This window comes from Botrytis sinoallii (genome assembly GCF_014898435.1).
Source record: "Botrytis sinoallii strain Bc 23 chromosome Unknown BSIN_019, whole genome shotgun sequence".
Lineage (NCBI taxonomy): Eukaryota > Fungi > Ascomycota > Leotiomycetes > Helotiales > Sclerotiniaceae > Botrytis > Botrytis sinoallii.
Genome location: NW_024066046.1, coordinates 111,693 through 134,423, shown reverse-complemented (window position 1 = coordinate 134,423; position 22,731 = coordinate 111,693). Strand labels below are relative to the sequence as shown.

General features: G+C 43.0%; 6 protein-coding genes across 6 annotated transcripts; 3 read left to right on the top strand and 3 right to left on the bottom strand.

The window, feature by feature from the left end:
• Positions 1 to 5,594: 5,594 nt before the first annotated feature.
• EAF02_009269 (uncharacterized protein) lies at positions 5,595 to 6,803 on the top strand (the record flags this gene model as incomplete). The annotated part of the gene is made up of 1 exon (XM_038905317.1): positions 5,595 to 6,803. One exon carries the CDS (start codon positions 5,595 to 5,597, stop codon positions 6,801 to 6,803), a length of 1,209 nt encoding a protein of 402 aa, XP_038754770.1.
• Positions 6,804 to 7,373: 570 nt separating this feature from the next.
• On the top strand, positions 7,374 to 8,045 carry EAF02_009268 (uncharacterized protein; the record flags this gene model as incomplete). The annotated part of the gene is made up of 1 exon (XM_038905316.1): positions 7,374 to 8,045. The coding sequence occupies one exon, from the start codon at positions 7,374 to 7,376 to the stop codon at positions 8,043 to 8,045; it is 672 nt and encodes a 223-aa protein (XP_038754769.1).
• Positions 8,046 to 10,237: 2,192 nt separating this feature from the next.
• On the bottom strand, positions 10,238 to 10,561 carry EAF02_009267 (uncharacterized protein; the record flags this gene model as incomplete). Its single annotated transcript, XM_038905315.1, has 1 exon — positions 10,238 to 10,561. The coding sequence occupies one exon, from the start codon at positions 10,559 to 10,561 to the stop codon at positions 10,238 to 10,240; it is 324 nt and encodes a 107-aa protein (XP_038754768.1).
• A 1,358-nt stretch (positions 10,562 to 11,919) lies between these two features.
• On the bottom strand, positions 11,920 to 14,057 carry EAF02_009266 (uncharacterized protein; the record flags this gene model as incomplete). Its single annotated transcript, XM_038905314.1, has 8 exons — positions 11,920 to 12,158; positions 12,319 to 12,611; positions 12,670 to 12,970; positions 13,037 to 13,133; positions 13,185 to 13,347; positions 13,394 to 13,444; positions 13,513 to 13,570; positions 13,643 to 14,057. The coding sequence occupies 8 exons, from the start codon at positions 14,055 to 14,057 to the stop codon at positions 11,920 to 11,922; spliced, it is 1,617 nt and encodes a 538-aa protein (XP_038754767.1).
• Positions 14,058 to 15,074: 1,017 nt separating this feature from the next.
• On the bottom strand, positions 15,075 to 20,031 carry EAF02_009265 (uncharacterized protein). Its single transcript, XM_038905313.1, has 3 exons — positions 19,879 to 20,031; positions 16,939 to 19,826; positions 15,075 to 16,890 (listed from the first exon to the last, which is right to left on the bottom strand). Exons 1-3 carry the CDS (start codon positions 19,910 to 19,912, stop codon positions 15,112 to 15,114), a joined length of 4,701 nt encoding a protein of 1,566 aa, XP_038754766.1. The 5' UTR covers positions 19,913 to 20,031; the 3' UTR covers positions 15,075 to 15,111.
• Positions 20,032 to 21,384: 1,353 nt separating this feature from the next.
• Positions 21,385 to 22,682, top strand: EAF02_009264 (uncharacterized protein; the record flags this gene model as incomplete). The annotated part of the gene is made up of 3 exons (XM_038905312.1): positions 21,385 to 21,664; positions 21,827 to 22,528; positions 22,609 to 22,682. 3 exons carry the CDS (start codon positions 21,385 to 21,387, stop codon positions 22,680 to 22,682), a joined length of 1,056 nt encoding a protein of 351 aa, XP_038754765.1.
• Between the last annotated feature and the right edge of the window lie 49 nt (positions 22,683 to 22,731).

The following is a 22,731-nucleotide window of genomic DNA, read 5'->3' as shown; positions in this document are numbered from 1 at the left end:
TCTGGTGGAGATGTGAGTGAAGAAGCTGCGAATATTGGTGGGGGGAGTTAAGATAGAAGATTGGTACAGTATAGTACCTAGATACCTAGGTATACTCACTCTCGAGTTACTGTCCATACATAGTGCCTACTTACTTATTGATGTGCCTACTTGCTGTGCTCACTGTACACCACACCACACCACACCACACCACACCACACAACACAACACCAAGAAAAGGTCTTTCAATTAGGAGTCAGGTTAAATAAGGTCTACCAAAAGAATCAATGATATCCTCTGACAAATTTTAAAAAAGGTCTAACCATTGTATCTTCGTGGCTATGATAATATATGTCCATTTTAAAGCTTTTAAGCTTGATATTTGGATTAATACAGATAACGAAGGATGCCCAGGTGATACTAGGTAATACTAGCCACCTAGTAACCATGAAGTGTCAATTGTCGTTGCCATGATCATTGAATACCTACCTACCCAAGTAAGATCCCTTATGACTAAGATAAATCCTTTGGATGGATAATAAAATCCGAGGTAAAATTCTATGTAGTTACAGTATTATTTATGACGGATTATCTACCAGGTATTATCTATATAATGTCTATGTCATGTCTACCTAATATAATGTCTATGCAAATCTATGTAATATCTATGTAATATCTATTATCCATCTATCATCTATATTACCAGTACACACGTCCTGATCCTACGGATCTATACATTCTTATTAGACCTGACCATCTGACAATCAATTCTCCCATTCTCCAATTCCAATTCTCCAAATCACCTCTCCATAAATCAATCTGTTCATTTGCTGTTCATCCCATCACAACGCCATTTTCATTCTTACAACTCACTACTCACCTACCACGCACTACCCACCACTCACCACCACGCACTACCCACCACTCACCACCAAGTACCATCCCATAACTCACTGCAATAAATAAAATCCCATCTTCCAAGAGAATTCCGTGCCTTTCCACCGAAACATCTCCACTTCATTGAACCAGAAGGAATCATTTCTACATCCGCTCTTTTCTTCCAAACCTCTAATTTCGGCTACGCCACTGCATGTTAGATGAAGAGCACGTAGCCAAATAACCTCCAGCAGTAAAATATCTCCAAAAAACTCCACTGATTCTTCCCATTTCTAGAGTAGAGACCTAGAGACCTGGAAAAGCTTGGAGAAGATGGTCGGAGATCTTTCAATATTCGGTCTCGGGATATTGTCCAACCCAACTCTAGAAGTTAGAACAGAGTCCCGTGCCCTAGTTTCACCTTACCCAAGGCCAATTCGTCAATAGGTATCAGGGAGGTACTTCAGAGAGTGCGAGCGAGAATTCGATCAACTGTTACTACCGCTGAGCCTGTGAGTGAGTGAGTGAGGTACGCAGTAGGCTCAGCTTATCGTTCATCTTCATCCCATGCGAGTTTCTATCGTTTCGTCCCAAGGTCCCTTTTCTGATACTGGATTCCCTAGGACGTGGTGGAATCGAGACCGTTCACAAACTCAGGGGTATCGTTTCAACATCCTATCTAAAGTTCTAAACGGCTGGGCTGGGCTGGAGACGGACCTCATGATTTTTGACAAGTCTCCTATTCAAGCTTGATGGGTCACGATAACAATCACGATAGATAATTTTCCCATGTCGTGATCTATGATCTGGGGATCTTGGAGTTATTGATTCCAGTCGTGGTTCATGACGAGTCTCAAATTTTAATCTCACAACAGCGTGGTAATAGTTTGTTTTCATAGTGGGGTAACAGCATGATGAATCCATGATGAATCCATGATCATGCTGTTTCTATCATGGGACACATGGCATGGCATGGCAGTGAGGGATTTGGGGGTCCAGTAGTGACAGCTTGGGAATGCGTGGTAGGTAGAGTTGTTGAAAGGCTGACGAGGAAAATTCCCTCAAGAATTCCGACATTCATCCCATTTCGTGCCACAATCAGAATCCAGATGATCCAGCTTCAAGGGCCACAGATGTCCCACTGCAGGATTCTCCCGTCACACTTTATCCATCATGGATACTAGGTAATGCTCACACGGTAAATCCATACTTGTGGAGAAGCGTGACTACCATTCGATTCAATCCTCGTTGTTCCTTGCTTTAAGGTTACTCGGCCATTCAAGTATACGAAGTCAAGATATTTCCACGTTGCCATCACAACTTCCAACTGTTTTCACCCGCCTGATGATGTTCCACATTCATCCCACATCCAACGTGGGCCAGCGAAACAGATACGAATGCAGTAACTCTAAATATATCTCACCACAAACCCCCCAAGAAGTTAAGAACATCCAGACCAAATCAATTCAAAATCAGATCGACAACAACCCAATCTCAATCGCTCGTATGAGTCGTATCCTCACATTTCATTTCCTTCACACTTATTCATTCATAATAAATCTCAACCTCTAAGACCACCCATCATCAATCACTGGCTCTGGTCTTAGAAGAAAACCGGCGCAAAACGATACGATAGAAGCGACCTAATAGAGATGCGGGCTGAGCCATCCATCTCCTTTATGCCGTTAACAAACTGTTTCCACCGCCGCTCCTTGGCATACTTTACCCCTGACTAAATCAAGGTACCGCATTGCCATTCGTTGCTTGCATTACCACCTTTATTTATCCTATTTGTTCTGCCTATTCATCCTTGCATGGTCTGTATAAAGTTTATGCTACTACCTACTCCAGAGTACCGGTAGTACACTTGCGAGCTATCTACAGAATTATGCCTCATAACAAGCAATAATTACCTATGAAGTCATAGTCGTCGATATGTTTGATGTAAGGAACAGATTCAGCCTCAAGTTAATTAATGAGTCGCTTGATTGTTTGGCTTCAAAAAAAGCAGTCAAGTATTTCAAACATCGGATATGACGGCCCAGTGGCTGGAGGTTGTGCAAATCCGATCGGCCCGCTCACGTGTTCACTTTCCTTCCTATCGTAAACATTGCGGCATTCTTAAGATTCTCTTCCACATCACGAAAGCTTCATCATAAATTCTTCCCGTCGACAGCTAAGATAGGAATACGCAAGTGCACTGTTTTTTTTTTCGTCTTGCCACTAAAGGTCTCTCATGGGAATAGCCCAGCGGAAATACTCCAAGGAACTTACTCTGGAGATACATTACGCTACAATAAGCATGCTGCTATCAACAGTGGTCAATTCGGTACGCACCTTGCCGAAACCTACTTTATGTCATCATAATTTGTCTTACTTAGCTTGGGGGAATCTAGTGGTGTTCAAATAGTCATTTAAGCGTCACTGGATTTATACTCATCTTGGTTATACATCACGAATTTCCACCTGAGGTATGTTCATTCAGCTGCAGGGCTCATACTGCTAGTGAAGTGTATGACAAAAACCCGGTCTAGATATAGAACCATCATCACCAATTTAATCCGAAATTGAGTGGTTAGTCTTTCACTATCTACATCATACACCAACTGATACTTTACCACCATCCTTAAGAGAGTAAGAAACGTGCGAGAACGTTTTGTCTTATAGATTACACACATTACACTTGTAAAGGAGCTACGTTATCTCTTCGATGCAACTTCAACGAAAGCAAATACTTAATAAAGAGGAACTTATTCTAACAAAGTCAAAAATAGAAAAGAACTAAAATCCAAAGATAAGTTTCAGATTTAGATCTAGATTTGAACGAAGCGAAGTCTAATGACTTAGCTAAACCTTGTATTTGACTCTCATGTGTACGTACCATTCCTTTTCCATTTATTTGTTTTCTATTTTTAATTTTCAATCTTATCAGAGATAGTACTTCACATTAGGTATTCGCTTCTGTTGATAATCTATCTATACTTCTCTGATTAGAGCAGTAAATAATCTTTTCCTACTTTTGCGCTGAATGGAATGGAATGGAATTGAATTGAATTGAATTCAAGAAATGTGAAAAGGAAAGTGTCATTATTCTACGGGATATTCTCTTTACCCTTCTACAAAACTCTATTGTGTTAGGTATACACATACTCTATCTGTTGAAAAAAAGAGGGCACGTTGTAAAAAACGTACACCCCTGACGATGGAAAGTTACCTATTCTAGGGTCGCGCGAGTGGCCGATAACAGTCCACATTCCAGGACATATCGATTCGATCCCACATTCCCATCTCGAATGTTTATTTATGTTATGATGCTTTGTCTGTCTAGTGATGAAATGATACACGCAAATATGAAATCTTATATGAGGGTAAATTCCGGTAAACCAGGGTTTGGGGACATTGATTATTGTGGCGGTGGTTTGGTTTGATAAGGCTGCATGAAGGATAAAGTTAAATACGTTTGGATTGCAGCAAACCCGGGTTCTTGGGATTGTGGCGGTATTTTGTGAGATAGGATGGGGATGTAAGAACTATGTAGTGTATGTTTGTTGGTCGTTGTTGATATATAATGCACGGCGAAGGTTTTATTTGTAGGTCTCGGTGTTTGATGGAGGGTGTGGTGCTAGATAGATAGACTGTGGTTTTATATGTGTGTGGGGTTTCTGGTGCTGTGTCGTGCGGTGCTAGGGGTCGTATATTGTATCTATCTATCTATCTATCTATCTATATGCATCATAACGGAGAATGTGAGATGGATAGCAAGAGATAGACAGAAAGATCGTGGGGTAGGGGGATTTATTGAGTCGTTAATTAATCAAGACAATAACCGCGGAATCCATAAACCCGAACATATCTATATAAGAAAAGCGGTTCTTGGAGTGCTTCTTGATATTCATGCAAGGGAGTCATATCTAACCTCGCACTCTTTCTTCGACTAGATCCGCCGCGTTTGATATTGGAAGGTCATAGATGTGATATCTGCAGCGCGGAAATTACGGCATGTATAGGTACTCGCTATCTACTATGTAAACGCGACGGAACCTGCACTCCAACATGTGGTGTAACTTGTTCGTCTCATTGCGATGGTGTCATGTTCATACCAAATCACATTCGACACGAAACGAAACATCATCTCGATTCCTCTAGATTTTGCATCGAATAGAAGATTCGGGAACGAGTATGTCTCTGAGAGAGATATTTGGGGTTTTTATCCGAGTTTCATCTGGGTACCTAGTCTTGTTTATCACGATGAAGATTTGGTTCTTGGGCTATTGCATTTAGTTCTTGGGATTGTTTATTTTTTTTCTTTTTGATGGAAATCGCAGTTGGCAGAGGAAATTATTGAGATTGGGAGGATTTGAGATGGGTTTCGCGGATGATGAAGAGATGATGGATTGTGGGGAGGGAAATGTATGGATTTCTTGCACGACCTTTTATCTCGATATCGTCTGATGTGTTTGTTAGGAGGAAACGTATTTTACCAGTATCGAATGGCCCGATCCACAGTCGGCGTGGCTCTCGCGTTCCAAACCGTTGGTTTATAGATCGGCTGTGTCTGGTGTCCCGCATGCTGGAGAGATGATAGACTTGGGTGGAAAGGTAGGTTTTTTGATGGTTTCCTTTATAATCTTTTTCTTGTTGATTTACTGAGAGGAAACTTTTAACATGTGCAGGATGAACTGGTAATTTCCACCGGGAAGGGAGGTCAGCTTCCTGCGTGGTTTGAATATCGTAAACCAATGGTGCATAGACCGGCTGTATCTGGTGTCCCGGCTGTCGAAGGGAGTTCTTCATGGTTTGGAGGGGATGGTTACGCTAGGCCGCTTGTTCTCAGACCTGCTGTACCCGGTGTCATGGATACTGAAGGGGCTTCTTCACAGGTCATGTGCGGCAATCGTACTAAGCCGCTTGTTCTCAGGCCAGCTGCACATGGTGTCCCTGTTGTCAAAGACACTTCTCCACAAGTCGTACAGAAAACCCGTACTAAGTCACTTGTTCATAGACCTGCTCTACTCAAAAATCCCAGACGGCACAATCTTGCAGAACAGGCGCGAATCGTGCAACTACAATCCACGCTTCCGCATCGACCTCGAGTAACTGACAAGTCTCGCGATTCAAGACGCAGGTTTAAAGAGGCTGTGAGGAAGCGGACAGAACGCAAGAGAGAGCGTGAAGAAAGGGAGAGACGGGATGAGAGAAAGAAACTCGGCGAAAGCCGAGGAAGTGATCAATATGAAAATTCACATTGCCAGATCGATCCTGCGATCATCAAACAAGAAATCCAGGACATACATGCAGATCTTTCTCGCGCGTTTGGTAATGATGAACACGAAACGCTTCAGGCATGTAATCCGCCTAATACTGAGTGGCACGAGATCATCCCGATTTCAGAAACCAAAATGTCGACTGATACACTAATCTCAGTCCTTGTTGCCAAAATCATGAAAGAAAGACAACATGTAGATGAGGTGAAGAATTTTGTTAACAAGAAGCATACCCTTGAAGAATGGCAGAATTGGGGTAAAATTCTAGCGGAGCGAATGGATAAGGAGAAAAGAAACTGGGAAGAGTACAGAGAGATGAGGAGGAAAGAAGAGTCGAGGGATCTCGGAGGCCCAAAATTCGATCCATCAATGAGGGGAGAATGGGCATGGGAGCCTCTTTCAATCCAGTCGGTTTACGGTTGGCTGGACAAGCTTGACAAGATTCTTGAAGAAGCCGAGAATCGTTCACTCGAGACTCATTGCGAATCGAAGGAAGTTGAGAGGGAAAGTGTGGAGCAGAGGGCGGCGAAGCGCGAGAAAACAGAGTTTGTAGAGAGACATGTGCGGGCCTATGTTGAATCTGATTCTGATGATACGTCGGCTGTGGGACCGGGAAAGCGCAAGCAATTGCCTCTTCGACAGAAAAAAAACAGAATAGTCACGCGCGTTGATTGGGCTCAGTAATGAGGATTCTAAGAGTTCTGATGAAGAGCGCATGTCCCGTTTATGGATGTGAGTGATACCAAGGCTTGGGGACGAAAATTTCCAGGTCTGCTGGGAGGCATGAGCAAAGTGATGAACAGTCGAGGATCTGGTGTGAAGATAGATTCAACACTTAAGATTCCTACTAGATGTGGAAACAAGAGAATTATTGAGGCGTGCATTGCCACGAATAACTTGCGCCAACGATCTAAATTGAATCGTCTCTTTCTTGAAGTAGAATGAACTCGAAATTGGACTTACAATTACGATAGAAACCATGTTGTGTCTTCTGTAGTGATTCCTTAGATCTTCCGCATGAGAATTCCATCATCTTTTTCATCCTATCCCAAGGTTTGTCTGGAAGCTGCTGGAAGAATGAATGTACTGCCGATTCCAAAGTCTGAAAAAAAATCCGTGACAAATCTCGAAGGCTCAGCATCAGCCTCCATTATTCTCTCGACAAAATAGTTTTTTACTACGCACTATATGTTGATCACTTTCCCAATCTTTCCTTTCACCCATCACATCTCAATTCTAAACTTCTCTTCCAAAATGTCATTCCACCCCACCCAAACCTGGTACCCATCATTCCACGACATCCAGCCAAATCCCAACTCACCTTTCAGCAATGCTACTCCCTCAATCCTCGATATCCCTTTGAATTCCCAAGAAACACAGTATAGAGAGATTTGCGGTATGTTAAAATATACCCAAGACAACACGAGACAAGTTACGAAAGACGAGAAGAAACACGCACGAGCACTTCGTGTCGCATTGGTGAGATTGCGTGTGGGAGGGGGGGAGGGAAGAGATGGGAGGGAAAGAATGAGGAAAGCGGTTGTGTTGCGGAAAGTAGTGCGGTCGCATCAGGAGTATAAGAAGAATTTGTTGGTGTGTGAAGGTGTGTTGTGGAGGAAGGAACATGAGTTGAAGAGGATGTTGAGATTGCGGGTGAGGGAGAATGGGAATGCGGATTATTATGAGGGGAGAAATTGGTGGTTTGTGGCGGGGGAAGAGGAAAGTGATGATGAGGATGAGGATGAGAATGGCGAGGGTGAAGATGATGAGGATGAGGTGGATGAGGTAGATGAGGTAGATGAGGAAGATGACGAGGATGGGGAAGAGGGAATAGATGAGGGAGATGAAGTTGAAGGAACGGAGGGAATGGAATTAGAGTGCTGGAGTGAGGAAGATGAGGATTTGGAAATGGAGATGGAAGGATGAAGTACACTGTACGTATATTTGAGCAGTGTGGACGTGGCCATACCTATCATGTTTGGACATGTGAATCTTTCTTTCATCCATCGCCCATGCCTAGTAACAACAAACTCCACTGTGAACAATCATACAGAAAATTGGCTCAAATATCGTAGCTCTCGTCGAATTTCGTCTTTTGCAACTCTCAAAAAGATGATCTGAAGAAGTGGGGCATCTCATAATGCGAAGCGAGGAGATTGCGAGGGAGGGGAGTATTTACGAACTAAGAGCTATCTGGTTGACATACCTAGAAACAAATGTGCATGGATAAATTTTCTGAAGAAAAAGGAAAAGATGTCAATCCACGCTATACTTTCAGTCCTAGGCGTTACCGCAAAATATGTAATACCAAGTCAAAGCAGTCTTATTTTTAGTCGCATCATTCACTCCATGACACTTAACAATCAAACACAATTTTTGAGATTTTTTTACCAGCTATTCGTACCATCAAAATTTTGATATTCACAAATCAAAGATCTCCAACCTATGGTAAAGTAAAGAAGCTTCAACGCGGCAAAATTGAAGCGCGACAAAATCCGCGAAGCGAGACGACGACAACGACACCACACCTCGCATCCAATCAAGCAACCTCAATTCACCACCTCAACCGACACAGACCCACTCACACTATCCTTTCCCCTTGGGCCAAAAAAATCCACAAATCCAACATCAAAAAGAGCAAAACATAGGTTCTCAGTGTGAACACTGAGTACGGTAACAAGCCGTAGGTTTCTGTCCCTCTTCCTAGAGCGAAGTTCCCGTTGGAAGAGTAATTAGTTCTCCTAGTATTTGCCTGCGGGGACCTTTTGTGTGACTGCGTTGCACGATGTTGAATCGTCAAGAGTGGAATCAAACCACTGCACCACACCACGTTGCCATTCCCATGCATACGCCTAATGTACTGGAATCAAGATTTTTAAAATATATATAGTAGAAGCAAGAGCGGTGAATAGGTGAATGCTTGGGAGGATGAATGTTGGATTGCCTCGGGGTTGTGGGCTCATCGCTTTGTCATTGTGGGATACACCACTGCGCAAATTCTCGCAAGGTGTATTATCATAAAGTTCATTGTCTTTTGTATGTACTGGCACATCATCCATTGATTTCAGGCATGTCACAAATTGTGGTACTGTCTGGTGAGTTTAGATACTACAAAAGATAGCAACAACTGACATATCAAACTACAGCGCATATCGAATCGATGGCCATCAACGAGCCACAGCACAAGATAATGAACTCGTCGGATGGCAACGATAGAAAAGCGCCTATACATACCTACTCATCAATATCAGAACCAACGTTTTTTGTTTCAAGCATTCCTCAATAAACTAACTATTTCACCAAGGAATACTGTAGCGCAAAGAAGATCTGCATCGAAGGAAGTTATGCTCATTACATTAGAAGGGTATGATTGAAAAGCTAAGCATCATTTGACCCATCTACTTACCCATTCTCACATTAGTCTTCCTGAGGAACTTCTTTTCCGTCCAATAGACCAATACTTGCGAACCTTTTTCACACTCGCGAATCTTTTCTATTTCCCCATCTGCACCTCACTTCATGCGATACCTTGCGGATTTGGTTTCCCCGCTTTTAAACCATTAAAGCTCCTTTTATATTATGGAAGCGCATGCAGATGTTTCAGGTTATGACTGAGGTTGGTATTACATACGGTATTTGCGCAGTCGAAATGGGTAGTCGAAGTAGCTTTGTGCGATAGGTGTTGTTTTTTCGGTAGGTAAGATGGTTTTGTTTAGGTACGTTTGATACCGACTGCGTGTTTCTGTTCGGCAGTGTGTGGGTATTTCCAGGATTCTGATCTGAGCGCGTTATATTTGGTCTCTTGGGCTACTGATGAATTAGATCTGAAGCTTGAACTTCTTCAGTCACAACTAGAAGATTTGGCCTCTTAATTGGGTAGGTTTTATCTATCATCCAGAAATGTGTAGCTAGAAAGGGGAACGGAAGTCAAAGGTATTGTCTTCAAACATTACAGTGAAAGTCAATCTCACAAGCATTGCAGCTGACACTTCATAAGACTAAGCTCAGAACTAATATGGAGTAAACGTTCTCGCATATCCTCCCATTCTGCCTCCTTCTTATCACTTCTTACGTTAAAGAATCCTACCTAACCACCTCTCAACATCACCTAAGAGCCATCAACCCTCAATATTCCTTCCCGACTCCTCTACCTCTTTTGCCCTAAATTGCAATTTCTCCACCATATCATTCAGATACTCCAGCTTACAAATCACTTCCTCCACCCCCTCTATTCCATTGTCCTCGAGCAACTTTTCACACTTTGCCAGCTTCGTCTGAGCTCTTTCACACGAAATTTTCTCATTCATACGCTGCGTTAACTGTGCTTGGCATGTTTCCAACATTGCATCTTTCCTCTTGATTGTTTCTAGAAGCGCGTTGCGCTCCTCAATGGCACTGAACAGGGCTGCCACGACAGTCAAGTCGTGTGGTTGCGTTGCCATTTTTGGAGAATGTATGATATTAGAAGCTAAAAGTTGGCTAAAGCTTGGGGTACTTATAATAATACTGAGTATTGTTATTTGCCAAATTGTTCTCAAGGTTTGCATTAAGACAACTTAGATTGGATTTTGTGGTTTGTCGAGCAGCTTGTGACGTCTTCCAATGATCAGTTTATCTTTGTGTCAAGTTTGCATTATTCTTCTTTTTTCTTTTTAACGTCCCAGTATCTTCTAGCGAGTATTGGAATAAGAGAATCTTCACGAAATGCTAAATGATGCCACGAATATGCTTGAATATTCCTCACACAGCTTCCATCACTACTGGAAAGGTAGTATAAAGTCCCAAACAGCTTTAGGTCTTCATTCGGGTTTTCTTTGAGATAATCGCCAGTCTTCACAATCAAATCAGAATTGATCACCTAGAAGAGCAATCAGCAGAATCCAAACATGACATCGTCTAACGACACAAAGGTACGTTACGATCTTTAAATGAGATCATTCTCATAATCATCTCTAGTTTTGATTATTTCAAATCCAAAAGTTCCATGGGCAAAAATTGACATTCATTCTAATCCACATCCACTCTATAGAAAGACAAGGCCCCTTCCAACCTCCTCAATGGCCCATCACACAAACCGGAAGGTGCACCACCCAAGATCAGTGACAATACCGACCCCGGCACCCCAAACGAAAATCAATCGCTGGCTCAAAGAATCCATGAACGCGTATTGTATATAAGAGCAGTCATGAACTATCTGAAGCGATCCGATTCGGTCACAGAGTATGAGAAGTAGATTGACCGTTTGGAAATCCACATCGAGTCTCTAGATGAACAATTAGTTTGCTTTCAGCAGCTTCGCGGGAGAATATCATCTCCGGAATGGCGCGGCAAGTGTGAGGAGGGCATAGCAAGCACAGAGAAATTTAAAGATATTTTTGAGACAGGAAAGAAGATGTTGTGTTTAACTCTGAGGTCGAAGACTGTGGATTCTGAGATCCATCAGTTATTGGCCGAGAAGCAGTCGACGGTAGGCAAAATAAGCGACTTGAAACTCAGACTTGATAGGTTTCAATGGGAGGAGAGTAATCAGTGAAAGGGACATCGCTTCTTATTGAGCTCACTATGGTTGATGCAGTCTCAATAGCACCTAGACTTCCCAATCCAGCCTAAGGCGTCATCTCATATTTGTATTAATCGCCCTGATTTGACCAGGGTATTCTCGAGCATTTATTATTCATCAAAGGTATTCGCGAAATAGTAGGTTCCTAGGAATATCGTGAAAGGGAATAAGATTCCACTGGCAGTACTTTTTCTCTAAGGTGATGATCCCGGACCGTCCATCCTCACTATCATTCAATCATTATTCCACATGCACTTCCTTCTTTCCGAACCCCATCATGATTTTTACTTCCTCCCAGAACGATATGTGTTTTTCAGCCATAGTCGCTTCGTACGCATCGATAATTGGTCTTTCCCATACAAGATCCGCCTCTTCTGGTTTTACAACTTTGGTCTTCTTGACAATTTTCCATCCCCCATAAAGTATTGGACAGACGAATACCATAGTATAATAAGAGAAGAATGTTCCGGTATCCCACCCTATTCTTGGTTAGTTTTGTTTTCACATTTTGATAAATCAGCACGCAGGAGAGGGCGCAAAGAGAACTCACATCCTGGCAAAACGTGGTGTATCCATAACACGCCACCGTGAAAATCATTGCCGCAAGTCCCGCCCAGGCACAATAAGGTTGATACCAACCTACATAAGGCAGTGTACTTCTATCAATATCCTGTGCCTTTAATGCTCTATAAAAGAATATATAAATAGTACACATGCAAATGTAATCTATGATTTGTGAGGCTTCGGTAAGATTTGCGAGCCATGTGATGACTTGAGCCGAACTGTTGCCCACTGCAAGGAAACTTAAAAAGGGAAAGATCATGGTGACGCAAAAGCAGTAGATTGGTACACCAGACTTGGTGCATTTGTGGAGGAAACGTGGGGCATGTCCATCGAGCGAGAGACTGTACAATGTACGACATGCGCAGTAACTTCGGTACTGTCAGTATATTCTAGGACATTGTTGTATGAGAGAGGAGGACAACATACACATAGGAATTACCAGCGGAAAAGATACTCGTCACGAGTAAGGCATTTGTAATATGCGGAAGTACGCCAATTCCCAAATTTTGCATAGCAAGAACATAGGGACTGGAAGCTGCAGTTCCAGTCTCCGAGCCACCACTCGAAAGGATAGCAATTAGTTTCTTATCGTTGTATGGAATGACTATTCCGCATGCTAGAGCTCCTCCGATAAAGAAGACTCCAAATCTCCAGTAGATCGTCTTGAAAGCTCGCTTGAGGTTTTTGCGGGGATGCGAGGCTTCACCCGACATCATAGCAATGTATTCTAGATAATTGTTAGGGTTACATGTTTTACACATTTTTAGTACAATTCCGGCACAGTTTAACGTACCAGGCCCAACAATAGTAAATGCGGCTTTCCATAACGCGGCAAGAAATCCTTCAAATCTACCCAAAGATCCCGTAGTGACGTATTCGGCAAATGCACCCTACAGATCATTAGGACCAAAAAAAAAACTCAGAAAATGCAAGGAACTTACAGGTTCTTTCCAATAACGGAACCCATATGCATCATGTTTTGGATTTCCTCCGACCATTGTGATAAATGTGAAGGAAAATATCATAGCGATCAACACTACCTTACCACCAGACAGCCAAAACTCACTTTCTCCATACCATTTAACAGCAAAAAGATTAATAACACTACTCTAGTCAGAAATGATACCTGGGGATTGAGATAGAAACTTACCCATAGAGAAAGATACATCCAGCGCAGACAGCTGCTAAGGGTATATTATCACTGTCCTAATGCGTTAGATATGTCCAAGTGTAATGATCGGTTGAAAAAAAGGAGCTAAAGATACATACCTCCAAAAAGTCAACACCAAATTCAACGCACTAATCTCCCATGGAATCAATATAGCCTCTAGATTCAGATCCTCATTAGCACTTATCCACATACTTCGTAAATTCTCGCACACAATTGAACACTACTCACCATAAAGGAAGAAATTCCACCCCAGCATAAATCCGAAGGCTTCGTCAACCCATTTACTCCCCATCCTCACAAAACTTCCACTAACCGGCATGAAGATTGACATCTCAGCCATACAATTATTAACTAACCCAAGGAAACAACTGTATAAGATGAAGGCAATGAGTAGAGATCCCGGTCCACCTTGTGTAAGTCCCGATCCAATGGATATGAACAAAGCTGTACCAATTGAACCACCAATGGTTACCATTTGAATTTGTCTTCCCGAAAGCTGTCGTTTGAGACCATCGACATTTTCGGATATAAGCCCTTCTGTTTGAATATCATTGCCATTGTAATCTGGAGGAGCTTTTTCGCCATAACCCGTGGACTCTTCAGGATAGCTTGACACAGGACTGTGACTAGACTTCTCTTCCATGATGAATAGTAGTCCTCCAAAATTTACTTCAGTGAAGAACAGAACTAGTAGATATAAAGTCAGGAGAGAGAGAAAGCGAGAGAGAAAGAAGTAGATATTATATTCATTCTAAGGGAAACCTCTACCTCTATAGGTAAGAAAAATACTTGATCTCTAGCAGAATGGCAGGAGCATCCTCGCATTCAAGGTAGTACCTGGATCTTGGCCGTTCGTAGATTTAATCTAATCACAACCTTTAGATTTAGACCTAGGGCGGAGACCCCGAACCCATCATTTCCTTATTAGGAAAATCTGCACGAGGCAAGGTTCGGATGATGACTGCAGTAAATACGGCTAGTCGAGTGGCCGATAGTGGTCAATATATTAACGAAACTGGAGAGGAAACTGGGTTCGGTCAACCAACATTGATACGCGGCTCGATAAGATGATAAACGTTGATAAGAATCCTATTTTACGTTTACATGCGGTTATTCAATCCCTAGAAGATTGCAATGTTCGATCTTTACTTTCGTATTGTAAGGATTCTACTCGTATTTAACCATTGCTAATCTTTTCTAAACATATGTATCTAGGTATTATTGCCAAGATTGTCGGGCAAATTGATCCTACCTTTTTTTTCCCCTCAACCCCACGAGTTTCTATACGGAGGGCCCGTGGGGAACGTGCAATTCGCCTTTCCGCCGTTAGTTCCCCCGGCAATTAATCTACTTGACTCCTCGGAGAATTTTCTTTCCACTCCACCGCTCCCCTCAGCTCTTGTAATCTTACCTAATGAACACTACTCGTGCTGCCAGAAAGTATGCAACTCCGAAGCTAGATGCACATATCACAAGATGGTAAACTACAAGGGGACTAACTTGGTTTTCTTAGCGGCGGAGTTGTATACTTTCTAAGCTTCTAGCTGCACGAGGATTGTCTTCTACCTATTTGTCACTCGATATGAAGCATGACTTCATTATTCTAATTGATACGAAAAGTAAGACCTCACCATCACATTTCATTTTGTGCATTCAAAGATCCTTGTTCCAAAATTATTATATTAAGTCTAATGTCTTCAATCGATCACAATGCCTCCAGCACCCGCTGGTCTTCTCTCACTTTCTAGCAACCAGGCTCCGCCCTGCGGTCCACTAGCATCTAAACTCATAGTCGTCTTCCTAGCATCACTTATAATTCTAATGGTTTCGCCAGTATTCTTACAGTCAGTTTCGCAAATTACAGGCCGTGATTTATTCTTCACGCCTTCCTCTCCACCGCCTGATGATCCTGGTCTGATACTTCTGGTAGCGGGAAGTGGTTTGATCTCTATAGTAGGATATTGCAAGAACCCCTCCCGAAGAGGGATCAGCACGATGGGGAAAGTCAATTTATGATTTCCTCCATCTACAGCTCTAGGGACTTTGAAGTGGCCTTTTCGCCTACCACCAATGAGCCATGTATCTGATGGACCTGTGACCTCATATACAAATTCTATATCTTCCCCTGGGCTTGTAGCATCATCATGAGAGGCAGTATCCCAGTTCCTCGTCGATTTAAGGTGCAATGATGCTGGTATTGGCTCGTTTGCTGCTGCTACAGCACTACTAGAAGCTACTGATGCCATTTGAAGTAGCCGTAGGTCAGCAGTATGCACCACCATCACCGAAGGGACATCCACTGGGATTACAATCGATCGACTTTTTGAGATTGCAGCTCCGTCGACGGATAGGAGCGGTAAAGGGATGACAGGATTTTGCTTCTGCCATTTCTGGAGTATCTTGCAAATGAGCAGAGCAGTGTCTTGGTCTTGTTCAATGGAATTTCCCAGTCCCGAAAAATGGTCATGCCATCTGATGTTAAGGATAGCTGAAGTAGGTATCTCACCAAGAATGGCGGCCCTTTCAAAATCGTATGGCGAGAAATTTGATCGAAGTTCCGAAAGAACGACAGGTATAATCAGGCGAGTATATGGTCGTAAGGAGTTGCTCCCGAGAAAGTCTCTCAGAACTTGAGCCACAACATCATAAACCTCTTCATCAAGACAAATATAATGTAAGATGAGAGATAAAGTTCTCGGTTTGTGGGACTTCCGTCGATTGATTGGGGAAGAAGGCGAATCGGTCTTCATGATTTTGTACAGTAGAGACGCTGGTTGACGAGGAAATATGGTGAGAGGTCGTGTTAGGCCAAGTCCAGAATGTGCCTCGAATATTTCGGACTTTTCTAACTTAGAACTAAGAAGTCTGAGTGGGCTGTTTGTGGATGTTGAGATGGTGAATTTAGAAAACAATGCTTTATGTTTGAATACGTCCTGGACATTGACACCCAATGGGAGCATGATTGACACCGAAGAAGTGGTAGCAAAGAAAAAGTCTCCATCTTTCGTTGTGTACGATATTTCAAGTCGAAGTGTGACTTCGTTCACCTCGTGTTCAAGATTGAACGGCACTCGTATTCTTGCAATGCTCTCTGCTTCCATCGCACCAAAGTGAACGACCCCTGCCTCTTTCTTTTTGGAAATGTCGAGTTGTCCGTCGATAATCGCTACCTCGCTCGTTTGAAGCCGCAGCCCAGCTGTTGCCGCACGAATTTGAAGTTGGCCGTTTCTGACATTATTCCACCCAGACGATAGCTCAATCTCTAAAGAACGATTTTGGTCTAGATGCATGCATCTAGAGGAGAAGAGTTTGACGTTGAAAGCTTCTGCGCGGTGGTAAAGGAGTAGTTTCGGACATTTGAAGAAACCACTTCCTCTTGTAGATAGATGCCCAATACTATCATGTGAATACTCCATGATAATTTTGCTACTGTGGAGAATGACATGTGTAACTTGATAAGAGCCAGGGATTATGATCTATAACCGTGAGAACGTATTCAAATTAAGAGTGTTATCTTCACTTACATTACTCTGAACGTATAATTTGTTCCATCCTTTTTTGTATAAACGTGCATCATTTGTTTCGAGCCAGATTTCCCGGCCAGGGCCGCCCAATAACGGAATAACCCTTACTCGGGCCTTATCGACGTTCAAGTCTTCCTTCAACAAATATTGAAGTCGAAGCTGTAAGCCGAAACTATCCTGACTAGAATGATATTGAGGAGTTCCGTCTACTTCAATCTTACTAAAATAATCCTGCAGTGGGACGTGAACGTCACGGGACAGGTTTGGTGTTATCAGCAACAATTCATTTAGGTATTTATCACTGAGCATGATATCTCCTTCGTCAAACGTGCTCATTTGGCCAATCTTGAAAGCTGATTTTCTGGTAAGTTTTTCTTTCTCCATCATGGCCACTCTCGCAAGAAGCTTCAGTACGACTTTGACATATTCATCGTTACGACTTAACTTTTTGAGACACTTAGCGTACATTACTAATAGCGATACTTCGACTTGTGTCCACGAAGCATCTCCGTAAAAAGGAGTAATGCGATAAAAATAGGAGGCAGCGGCAGCATAGTCCTCCAAATGATATTTGAGAATAGCCAGATCTGCCATGCTGGTCTGTACAGACTGTATGCGATTTGCTACGGTATAATGCCGGAGTGCTTTATCAGTAAGAGTTTCGTAGAGACGATAAAAATCGGCCTTGTTGTCTAGTGCTGTCCGAAGCAACTTGCTGTCAATGCCGTTTAGTGAAGGTGGAACTTGAATTGGAGAAGTTGTCTCGTCTTTGTTTGATGGCGTCTCTTCATCAAGGTTAACCTCTTCCATGACTTCCACATCCTCGCTTTGATGCTTATTCACATCTTCCCAGCCGGCAGTCCACCCACGCTGCTTACCAATATGCTCTAGAACACTCCGAGAGAGCAAATAGAGTTCGGCTCGGTGGGCAGCAAGGTCCTCTAACCCGTTTTTGAGGAAGGCCGACGAACTCGCACCAGGACCAGGTACGCTGGCTCTTCGGCCACCGGGAAACAATCCGGGACTTGGAGGCTCTCGAGACGATGATCGGAGGGCAAGAGAAGTCGTCCTAGCAGGATGCATCATGGTTTTAGGTTCGGGGATTGAGGATTTCGGCTCTGCTCCGCCGCCGGGAGGTGCCAGTGTCGAAGGTGGGATAGGCAATGCTTTTGTGGAAGTTTGTGCAAGTATCTGCTGAGCAAGAGAAAATGTGAAAGAGGAAACAACATTTTCAATTACTTGATTCATCACGGGATCTGATTTAAAATCCGATTTTGCCTTCTCGTAGGAAATCTCTTTTTGAGAATGGAAATAAGCACTCCAGATATCCTCACGCATGATATTTGATATAGCACCAATAAAATCCATTGCTCGCTTACAGACTTCACCAAGCACAGCAAGATTTTCAGTGTCATCTGAAGGTTGTGAAGCTGGAAGTCTAGCAGCTACTCCAAGTAAACTTGATTCTCGCTGCTCTTTGAGCTTTGCGAGTAATTCTTCTTGTGTAAACCATGCATTTGCTAATCGCAGTAAGAGAGTTAATTGGCGAGCAAATAAATAGCACCGAAAATCAAATATTGAAACATCGTTCGCAAGAATGAGTTCCCGGTACCTTTTCCTCGATGCGTCAATGGGGATTTCATCATCCTCCTTCTCGGAAGTACCACCCGTGGACTGTAGGTCAATCGGTTCCTCTGAGTCTGATCCTGCGCCCTCCAAGCCTATGTCTTTCAAAATTGCCTCTCTAGCCCGCTCTGCCTGGAGTTTAAGTTCTTCAGTGTAAGGTAAGAAAGAGCCGCCGTGCTGAGTGCCAGGCTCTGCAGCAGCTTGGTCTCTAACAATTGTGTCCAAGCCAATGGAAAGCTCATCATAACCCACTAAGGCATCTTCGATCAAACCAACGCTCTCAAATCCTCTTGCCAGACCCTCTTTGAGTACAAAAAATGTACAGAAGTTCCAGCCAGGTAAAGTTCTTTGACTATCCTTTTCCCGAATGTTCTCTTCATATTGAGTTACCCGCATGTCAAATGACTGCAATATCAAGAATTTGAGCTTCGAAATCAGATCAATCCAGGCATTCTCATTTTCTTGTGGTGTTTCCGTATAGGATCCAGGAATCGCCGGTACAACACGGGGAAGCATGTTATATGGAACATCGTTGATGCCAATGCGAATTTGAGCAATCCGATCAACACCAGACTTCGTTGAGCCATTGAAGTCTGCTCTCAATTTCTCGAGAATGGTAGATGATCCACCGCCTCTCCAACGTGCCGTAGATTTCTCACTTGTAGATCCAGAGCTACCGTCTGCACTTTTCCCACTCGTTGGAGGCTGTGTAGCTGCTGCGGTATTCGGGACGATTACATGAACAATAAGGAATTCAAAATTGTCGTGGTTTTCCTGCGAAGTGGATTTGCTTGTAGATGATGGAGTGTGCTCCTTTATCCACTCTCGAACCTGCTTCCGACCCTGAGACTTGTATGTATCATTATCATCACACCGCAGAAACAGAATCTTCAAATACGGTGTCTGTCTCAACCCGGGAATTTGGTGTCTGCGGCCCTTCACAGCCGAGTTCGTACTGGATCGGGAGAGTGCAGGAGGCCTGTCAACAGCTTGGCCAATTGCCTGTGTGCGAAATCCATCATCTGCGCTGATGCCAGAGTCTGTACTTCTTACTCTTGAGAGATCGGATACACTCGAATTAAGGGGCACTGATGGTGCGCTTAGTCCGGAGTCTGGATTGTATTTGATGAGGTCGACATGTAGGGAGGATATGGAACGGAGCGGACCAGCGTGTGATTCCCAGTGTAAGTTTCGTAGAGGAAGTCGAGGTAGAAGTCCTGGCGATAAGAGCGGATATACGTTATCAGGATCGAAATATTCCACTTCATTGTTCTTAGTAGATATAATGGGCATAGGACATTGAGAGTATATTACCTGTAACCTTTGAGCTTGACGATGGTTGTTCCATTGTCAATTGATCTATTGTATTGGTTTATTGTTTCTAGTAAGGACCGAACGCTACTGACTATCAACTCCCATAAATCATGACAATCATAAAATTCATTAATTAAGTAAAGATCGTGACACTTCATTCAAGACATCGCATCTTCCATTCTGTGCTGTGAACATTATTTCGTCGTGCTCAAGGGACAGTTTAGATTCTGCCACAGTTGCATTCTGATTAGGTTAGCATGAAAGAAAGCGGTGTAGATTTCAACTTCTGAGCGAGCTTGGTGCAAGGAATTCGAAGCGAATAGACTAACTTCAGAAAAACAAGCCCACTGGTGGCCCAACATCTACTAGGTAGACATCATGTAAATGATTTGTTCCGAGAATGTTATTCATCACAAAATCTGTGACAGACTTTAGCAAGTCAGTTACAGAGGATGGTTTCGTGAGGTTAATGGTCTTGGATAGTTGCGATACTAGGTATCAATTGCAAGTGAATTCACTCGAGAATCCGGGAATTCAAGTGAACACCATACATCTCCCTACTTTCCCGGCATTGAATCATACATTGGCACGGTGTTTGACGTCTGAGATAGCATGCACCATTCAGCAAAGTTGCTGTAGTTCGATTAAGACACAAAGTTTATTGTCGATGTCTGCACGATGGAACATGTCATGATTGCGGATGACCACAATAAGCCAAACTTCAGTCGAGATAGCTGGCCGGGTTTTACGGAAGACTAGCTCTCATATTGAAAGGGGAACTCAAAAGCCGACACTTCAATTGTCTCTTCTGCTCATATGAAAGTTTCGGCTACTTGGACGGTATATATTGCATCAAACAACCGATATTGGGTTTGATCACCATTAAGTCGTCCACTGATCCCAATTATTCAGCTACGAGAGCTGCTTCAATGCAATAGTTTTTGCGTAATAACAATCAGGAAGGCATGCGAGAACTATAGTCGGCAATGACATGTTCGTTCATATTGTGATTACACGGAATGAATTCAGCGTACCAGAGGATTGTGTATGTTGAAAGTACTAGCAAATCCGCGATTTATCAAATCTCTTTGAGTTCCTTCACACACTGATATCCTTGGTAGTTGCTTTCTTACTTTCCCGGTCACTCGTCTTAGTTCCAATAGTTCGAAATCTGAGACATCTTCAATTTTCATGCATCTCTTGCTTAATAACAATTGTAAACTTTTCTTTTAACATGCTTATTCAGCCTTTGCTATGCAGTTTACGGAGCATACGGAGCCTTTCCGTACCACTCATTCGAGAGAGGAAACTATCAATATTGATTGAGCTGAACTTTGATTGTACAACCCTAGCCTTAGACTCATGGACTTTCCAAGTCACTAGTAATAGTTATAAATGCGGTTTGACAAATTCATAAATATAAATTTGGGTGTGTCCTACCAGTGAAACAGTTCAATTGTGTTCCTGTTACTCCAATTACCTTGGCTTTCCTTCCCCGTTCACAAGATGCGCTGTGTTTATCATATTACAGGTCTCTTGACCACAACTTTGTTCTCCCTCGCTAGCACCACACCTCTAGCAAAATCTTCGGCCTCGTCTCTTCAACTTCCTGTCACCGAGCTCCAGTTTCTCGGGGACAAAACCTGGGCCGAGAACATTGCCGTCCGTTCTAATGGCCAACTACTCATTACCCGTCTCGATACACCGATCCTCCAACTCCTTGACCCTTCCAACCAAACCGCTCCTATAACCCTTCATACTTTCAATGCAACTACCTACATCGGACGTATGCATATTGTCTCACATTGTACTCCTCAGTTACCCTTTCTATATCAATGTTATACCGTATATTTTATGTGTCTTCTCAATTCCCCTACGAGAACCTAAATTCCCATTTGTCCTCAAGAGCCTTCCTACAAAAGCAAATATTGACTTCACAACTATACAGTTCTAGGTATCACTGAAATCACACCCTTCTCGGATGTCTTCTACGTCGCCGTCCAAACACCCTACACAGCTGTTTTCACAAAGGCTACGAATTACTCTAATGCAATCTACAAGGTGGACTTGAACACCTTCTCTTCCAAAGCTGGTATCTTAACCTCCCCTCCAACAGTATCCCACATAGTCGATCTTCCAGAATCTGTTTTGTTGAACGGCATGGATACTTTAGATCCGGAACATATTCTTATAAGCGATTCAATTCTTGGTCAAATCTACAACGTCAATGTCGCAACATCCTCTTATACCATTCCCCTTAGGCTCTCGTCTATGGCCATCCCACCAAGTTCAGAAGCACATCTCGGAATCAACGGTATTCATTACCGCTCCCCATATCTCTATTTCGACAATCTCGGCGCAAGCACCTTCAACCGCGTACCTATCGCTCCGATCACTGCGGCACCAACGAGTGATAGTGTATTACTAGTGAATGTAACGAGTCCAGATGATTTCATTATTCGTGAAGATGGTACAATCTTCTTGTGTGGCAACGATCAAGATACGCTATTCATGTGGAAACAGGGCATGACTGAGGTTGTAGCTGTAGCTGGTAGTAACACATCTACAGTACTGGCTGGTGTTACGGCGGGCGCATTTGAGAGAGTTGGAGGAAAGGAAGGGAAGAGATTATGGTTAACAACTAGTGGCGGTGAGTTTTCTTTTTACTCTTTTGGAGGTTATGAGAGCAAGAGGGCAACTTAATGAATGCTAATACACGTACATCCATAGCCCAAGCCCAGGCTATCAATGGCACGATAACTACAGGGGCTACGGTATCATATGTTGATACTGATTGCATCTAGAGCACAATTGCGGTACACAGGAACGAGAAGGGCGTTTTTATGTTAACGT